General features: G+C 42.3%; 1 protein-coding gene across 1 annotated transcript in view; it reads right to left on the bottom strand.

Moving 5' to 3' along the window:
- Positions 1 to 1,396: 1,396 nt before the first annotated feature.
- Plag1 (PLAG1 zinc finger) overlaps positions 1,397 to 7,764 on the bottom strand; it is a 42,676-nt gene continuing 36,308 nt past the window's right edge. Inside the window, exon 5 of the mRNA XM_057791174.1 lies at positions 1,397 to 7,338. Within this exon, the coding sequence (XP_057647157.1) occupies positions 6,081 to 7,338 (1,258 nt within the window). The 3' untranslated portion in view covers positions 1,397 to 6,080. The remainder of the gene's footprint in view (positions 7,339 to 7,764) is intronic.

Below are 7,764 nucleotides of genomic sequence, written 5' to 3'. Positions count from 1 at the left end.
ACTACGATGTTTTTAGCTGAAATGACGTGGTAACCACTCCAGCTCATCTGCATTGTCAAAGCTTGATTTAGTGAGCTGGGAGTGAATCCACCAACCCCATAGGAACTTGGGGAAAGGTAATTCCTATGAGCTGGAAGAAGACTGAATATTGACTTGATCTTTACACACACAACTACTTGAGCAGCATTTGTAAATTCTAGACGCAGTGGCATTCAGGTTTCGATGATTTGACTTTTTGTGTATGTGTGCAGAGGCTGATGTTAGGTATCTTCCTTAACTCATCCCCACTTCTGAGACAGGGTCTCTCGCTGAACTTGGAGCTCACTGATTGGCTAGACTGAAGGCCCAGTGAGCTCTGGGTATCCTTGTCCCTGCCTGCCTGCTGGGGATTGAAGTCAGGTTTCCAAAGCTTGCACAGCAGGCAATTCACGGCCGGGGCCATCTCCCTAGGCCTCCAAGTTTTGACTTTAAAAATAATACTCTCTGCCCCAATAATAATAATATAAAAGCTCAAAAAGTCTTTTAAAAAATACTTTATGGGTATGAACGTTTTGCTCACACGTGTGTCTGTGCACCATGCGTGCCTGGTGCCCATGGGTGTCCAAAGAGGGCACTGGATCCCCTGGAACTGGAGTCGTGGACAGTTGTAAGGCACCGTGTGAGTGATGGGGCTATAACCTGCTCCCGTGAGAAGAGTAATCTCTCCCACCTCTCCCAAAGCTCAAAAGCCTCGTATATCCTGGGACCTGCAATTTTATTCAAAAAACAAACAGCTTTTGGAGGCTGCAGTTCCAGCCTTATATCAGCAAATCAAAAGATACTTAGTAGTTGTAGGCAGCCCACACTCCTCCATCCAGGAGTTATACGGACCACACAAAATGTACTCTGGGGTTATTAGAAAACAGAAGAACATGACCTTGGGAGAAGGTGGGGAATGGTTCTGGGGATGTAAAGGGTAAATATGATCAAAATAATTACATACATATATAAATTCTTAAAGAATATTGTCTAAAAACAGGAGGAAAACGTTACAGTAAAGGAGCATCTCTGAGGATTCAGGAGGGTCTGTGTTATCAAAAACGTTCTGTATTCCTAGTCATATATTCTGTGGAACTTGTGAGTCTTTTTCCTTACAATGAATACCACTGTAGGCTATAAGAAGCTGCAGTAATAAGTAGCAGCGAGTGAGGGTCTACACCTGGGTATCCCAACAGGAAGCAGCAGCCTGCTTCTTTGGATGTGAGTTTCTAAAGTATAGTTATCACTGCAGCCCCACGACACGAAGCTGCCGTATAGAAGTCACACACACACCAGGATGACCTTTGTCTATATTTTATACAAATACAACAGTAGTTTGTGAATACATTTTAAGTACATGATATACACGATAAGCCACTTGATTTTCCAATATCACAGAATAGCAATTTAAAATGCAATAAAAATATACAAAATTCAGTCTGGAATGCAGATTTTTTTCATTTCTATTTGACTCAAAACTTTACCATTAGAGCATTTTTAGAGTACTAGTCCAAACACTTTTTTCATTAGCTAAAAATACAATTTCAGCAGTCAGCTTATGTTCAGGCATGATGCAATCCATTTTCTTAATGGACTCCCAGTTTTTGTTAAATTCAAAGGGCTGTTAGTAACTTATAGTGTGTTCTTCACTCCACACCCTACGTCAAGCCCACTTTCCACTCTGAATTACAGTCACCTTGTGGACAAAAGCTGGGTTTGTTCTGGTAACATTTGCACATCCACGATCTCCTTTTGCAAGCGCACATGAATACACTGTGGTGGTGTAAAAGTTTGTTAATGACAAATTAAGTCACAGTATAAAAATATATTGTACACCTTTACACCTATGTAGTCCTTTTCCTATGGATAAAAAAAATACAACTGAACGAGACAGAAGTTTGTAGCACCGTGAGAGTTGTGTCCCAAGTGACAGTAGCAGCATGATCCCGTATAATGTTGAAGGAGGGTTTCTGAGAAGACAGACATTCATTCTGGTTCGTCTGTACCACTGAAGCTTATACAGAGAAGTCTGTGTCATCTATAGAGCTAGATAAGCTATCAAAAAACACTGCCTTCCATCCCCAGGGGCTGCTAACATTGGAGAAAGGCTTACTGGTGATCTGTGTGCTGTTACTAAGGCTGGTAGCGTTATCTTGCATATAATCTCCGAGGAGCACTCTGTGGCTACAATATGATTCAGGTATTCATGCAGACCCACGTGACCAAGATACATTGTGTTGTAGACCTGGCTGCTGACAGCGTGTATAAAACAAAACAGACTCACCGAGGGACTCATCAGTCAGAAAAACCAGTCTGCCTTCACTAAGGATGAATACTCAACACTGAGAAGATCTCCTCCAATGTCACATGGATCTCAGTAGGCTAGAAGCAACTTGGGTGAACTGGTATCTTTTTTTTTAACTTACTTACGGACTGGGAAGACAGTGTGCTTTGAGATACGTAAACTTTGTAAAAAAATAAACCATTGTAAAACCATATGAAAAGACACACACTGATTCTGTGCAATATAGCAAATCGATAAGAAAACACTGTAAAAATGTACCTGTTTAAAATACCATCTACCATTTTTTTGTACACAAAGCATTATATATCAAAGGCCTACATATATATCATCTAATGGCACTTGAAACGAATATAATAAGTCTTAAAATAAAAGGCATAACCTATAGAAAGTTACCGTAAAAGTTTAGGTTCATTTTGAAAGTGCTATATCTTGTAGTAATGTGAAGTATAGAGGTTGACCAAGCTCTATTTTTTTAATTGGCCTATATGTGTACTGCTCACTAGATGAATGATCCTGAAATATGTACTCTATAACATTCATTATTAGCTTAATAAAGCAATCAGCTCTGGCTCATGTTTCAGTCAGTATATGGTTTTAAAAAACCGTCACTGTCCAAATTAACACAATATATCACTATATTCCACAAATGGCTAAAAAAAAAAAAAAAAGCACAAGCAACAAAGACGCAAAAACACACAGCTCAAAAGAAACGCTGACTGAAATAATAATAATAAAAAAAAGTCGCATATAGAATGGTGCATAACCCACCAAGACAACTTAAGTCCTAGAAAACTGAACTACAGAATAGGATTTTAAATGAAAGCTTAACAGTGACCAATAACTACCAGGTGGTATTAGTAAATATCAATGGAGTATATTGCCTACGGCGCCTCGGTTCTTCCACCGCCGTGCTCCTGCAGCTGCTGATACAGTCTGCACGCACACATGGGGGTCAAACTGAATGAGGCTCGGTATCTTGTCTGAGCTCCAAACTCTACACTAAACTATTTTCGTTAAGGTTAATCCCTTTTCTTTCAGCCAATCTAAGGCACTATCAGAAATTCCAAGGACGATGAGTCTGGCCACTGATGAATGAAAAACAGCATTGGCAAGAACTATCCCTAATCACTCCTACTTCAAATAAAAACAAAACAAGTGACAACATTTTCTGGGGGGCGGGGAGCCAATTCTGTGTTACATCCTTGTTAAAACATTGTGCAATTACATTACAAGCTGCCTGATCTTTAATAGAAAAATCTATCAAGAAAGGGTTTAGTGACCACTGCAGTCAATTAAAAAAAACAAAACAAAACAAACAAACAAAAAAATCCAACCCAACTTGCTGGATTCCCTCTTACTTTGAAGTGTTCTTCAAGTCTGTGGGGGCAGCAATAGGCAGAGAGGTGTACATACGAAGAAAATGAAGACTCTACGTTTTAACACTGGTACCCTGGAAGATGTGTATTAGAGTTCTGTGCAGGGCAAGAATTAGGATAAAAATATATTTATATATATACAGATATGGCGCCATTCCCATTTCAAAATGCTTTATTTCATATATCCTGGTACTCCCTTTTTTCAATTAGCAGTGAAATACAGCCCACAGAGGCCGACGTCTCAGGTCATTAGTGTGACTTTTTCTTATGCAAACTTTAGATAGAATAGGCTAGTGCTTTCGTATGTGGTGTCTGGGACCAACCTCTACATAAAAATAGGTTTTCTATTTACTTGTGCTCTGTCACCAACTTTCTTTTCCTTTTTCCATGGTGAGTAAAGCAATATTGAACACTAATCATTCAACTAGAGCTTTAGGTAAGCGATCTGTTTCACAGAAACTAAGGAAGCCGCCTTGAAGCAGAGCAAAGAGCCCACGTGAAGAGTGAGCGCGCTCCCGACCACAGCTCAGGAGCAGCTTGAAGAGCTAAAAATGCATTTCCTTATTAACATATATAATTTTAATGCCTTTGGAACACTTTTTTTAATAAAATGTAAATTTTCATAATAAAATTTAAATACATAAGTATAAAAACTATTGCTCCAGGGTGAAAACCGGGAGCGAGAGCCCTCCAGAGAGTGACTCTGATTCTATGAAGTGCGCTAAATGTGTGTGTAACATACAGCGAAAGCCCCATCCATATGACATCTTACACTTCTCCTCAATTTATACTACTCCCAAGTATTTTAAATAATGCATTATATTCAGCAATCTATACTCATGTTTAGAATTATTGGTAAACAATGCAATCTGCAGTGATAGTTGGCCCTATGAAAGGGAACGGGTTTCCCCATACAGGGCTAATTGAGTGCTCAGAAATTCAAAAATATTTTTTTTTCTTTTCTTTTTTTTTTTAAGAGATACATACTCTTCTGTAAATTTTCCCCTACCCCTGCCCCAACAAAAGGGGTCTCAAAATAAGGAGTTAACAAGTGCTTAATAGATACAGTTTGTAGGCTGATGCCACGAGCAACCCTTAGGAAAATCTCCACGGCACCGCTGATCAAGCCCTGGCTGGCGTGAGAAAGCCGTCACTACCGCGTCTGTGAGCACCATACCCTCGGTGCTTCGACACTCACTCGGTGTGTGCTTTATTTTCCTTGTTTCCTCTACAAACTCGGCTTATTGTGTAACACTCCTCCCACTCTCTAAGATGTGTCAAAAGTGGGGTTTTACTGTGTAGGTTGTGTAAGACGTTGTGGAGACTCCTCAGGTAGCTTTTTAATGTGTTTAAGTTCTCCGTCCAACCACGGTGGGCGAGGAGGACGGACATTGCTGTTTTAGAAGTGACGCGATAGGTAGGCTTTTACTCTGCCCCGAAAGAGTCCAGTTTTCAGCTCTGGCAACGGTGGGGATTCTCTAGACAAGTTCTGAGGTTTGGCTGTATGTTTGACATCCATCGTCCTGCCGACGAGTCTACTCTGGGTTTCACTGACTACCGCCCCACAATGGCCCCAAGACTCAGGACTGACTACGGACAACATGCAACATTAAGAATGCTGGTACACTGAGGCCATCCTGGGTACGAAAGGCGAAGGACATGAAACAGGACATCTCTACCCTGCTCCTGAAGACTGATGCCACACACTGTTAACATAAAGAAAAGATGGTTGAGATGTGGCAAAACAGTGCCAACACAGAACACCCTGTGACCTCTCAAGGTTCCTTTTAGATACTGAAACTCTCTTCTCTCATTTTGTCAGACAACAGTCTTCAAAATATATTGATCTGAAATGATGGCATATTTAAGAAACCACTATAATCTCCCCAAGCTGGATTCTCGATTCCTTTAAAACAGTTGATCATGAATCTATTTAGTGGCTAGCAAAACATGTAAAACACCTCAGCTATTCACACACGTTACATAAGATTTACATTGTACTGCATATTTGCAAAAGAAAAAAAAATGAGCCAAATGTCCGATGCCCAATGCTATTAGACAAAAATGAAAATTTTAAAGTCTAATAGTAATTTGAACACAGGAACTGAAGAATTTAGTGATAATAATGGCGCTCCTATATGACATAAAACTCTGAGACTATGACAACTGGCAGTAAATCGGGAGAAACGGCAAACGTATTAAACATGAGCGGTTTCAAAGCTTACCGAAGAGGCTAGTTCCTATTATTTACTGGCTTCGTGAAACTTGATATTATACAAAAGCAGAAGTTTTTGTATTGTCTTAAAGTAGGCACTAAGATAAAAACGGCCAGCGAGGGCGGGGCTACACGCGCGCCTCCCTCTCGAACCTGCCGCCAGGCTCTACTGGAAGGCCTGGTGGAAACGGGGCAGGGTGGTGCTCGAGCTCAGGCTGCTGGTGAATGCCGCTGAGAGCGAGTGCAGAGAACCGAGACCCACGGCACTTGCAGGATCCTGGAGATCCTGTGTTTGGGCAGGCAGCTGAGAAACAGAAGAATGCGCTTCGTCTTGGGAGTAGCTCATCCCGAGGCTCCCCACGGACAGAGGATTGTAAGGAGGGCCATTTAATGGTATAAAATTGAACAGCTGAGAAAAATCCAATGCTGGTGTGTTGAGGGGGTCGCTGATGGAAATAGAGCTCTTTGCCAGCGAGAGGTCCCCCGCACCATCATCGAGGGACCCGCTCTGAGGATCTAACCCTAACTTAGACGACGACGCTTGAGAATCCTGGGAGGAAGAGGGCGCACCACTTTGTAACTCCATCAGGTAACTCTCGATTTCCCCCTTTAATGGCTGTTCTTTTTCAGGAATAGAGATTGCGTATGAGGTAGAACTGAACGGGCATTTGAAAGCAAGATGGTGGGAGGGGTGAACAGCATCCATATCTATGGGGCACGTCATTCCCAAAGGTAAGGTTGTGATCATTTGGTGAGCAGATCCGGAGCTCTGCATGGACTGAAATGGAGTGTTATAGAGGTTTAACTGCAAAGTGTTTGTGAATGGCTTGGACAAGAGTTCACTGGAAGGTAAGGACATCACCGGCAGGAGCTCGTCTTTTATAGGCACGGACATGTTACAGGTGAAAGGGTCCAGGAAATCCACCGGTTCCGTCTTGACCTTCAGAAGCTCTTGGTTGTGACTCTTCTTCATATGCCGGGTGAGGTGATCCTTCCGCCCGAATCTCTGTGCACAGTACTGGCAGAGGAAGTCCTTTCTCCCGGTGTGCACCACCATGTGTCTCCGGACGTCCTTCCGGGTGTAGAACCTGCGCTCGCAGTGCTCGCACTGGTGCTTCTTCTCCTTCGTGCCCCCGGAGGACTTGCCCGCGTGCGACTTCAGGTGCTCCAGGAGGACGCCCGTGCTTTCAAAAGTCTGCAAACACACCTTGCAGGTGAGGTCGCCGCTGGTGGCAGCGTGCAGGGCCAAGTGCCGCTTGAAGCCGAGCTTGGTGTTGTAGCTCTTGCCGCACTCCTCGCATTTGAAGGTCTCTTTGTTGGGGTCGTGGGTGTGGAGGTGATTCTTCAGGTGGTCTTTGCGGTGAAACATTTTCTCACAATAATTACACTTGTGGGTTTTCTCAGGAGAGTGAGTAGCCATGTGCCTTTAAACATAGATAGATTCTGTGAGTGAATATCTTAGCAAAAGGGTACATGCTCATTCTTCAAATGGGAAGCTAAACTATAAGGCTAGCTCACAGCTCTCTTAACGAGGGTCTCCCTGAGTAGCACACAGCACAGCACAGTCAACACACTGCAGAACCTGAGCCATCTACGTTGCCACTTTAGTGCTGACTGCTTTTCAGTTCTCATTCAAAAGCAAACAAGACTGAACACATTCATGTAATGTCCACACCCTTTCCATGAAGAAATTTCTCTTTACACACGGAAATTCTACTCTCATTAAGCATTTTTACTTAAAAAAAAAAATCCAAAGACACTACCACAGAAGTATGTAACTTAGAATATTTCAGGCTACCCAATGTCTAATCTACTTAACATTTCCTGTCTGCGAATGAGCTTAGAAATGT

Source organism: Chionomys nivalis, chromosome 16 (genome assembly GCF_950005125.1).
Source record: "Chionomys nivalis chromosome 16, mChiNiv1.1, whole genome shotgun sequence".
Classification (NCBI taxonomy): domain Eukaryota; kingdom Metazoa; phylum Chordata; class Mammalia; order Rodentia; family Cricetidae; genus Chionomys; species Chionomys nivalis.
Note: the sequence above shows the minus strand (reverse complement) of the source record. Positions and strands in the feature narration are given on the sequence as shown.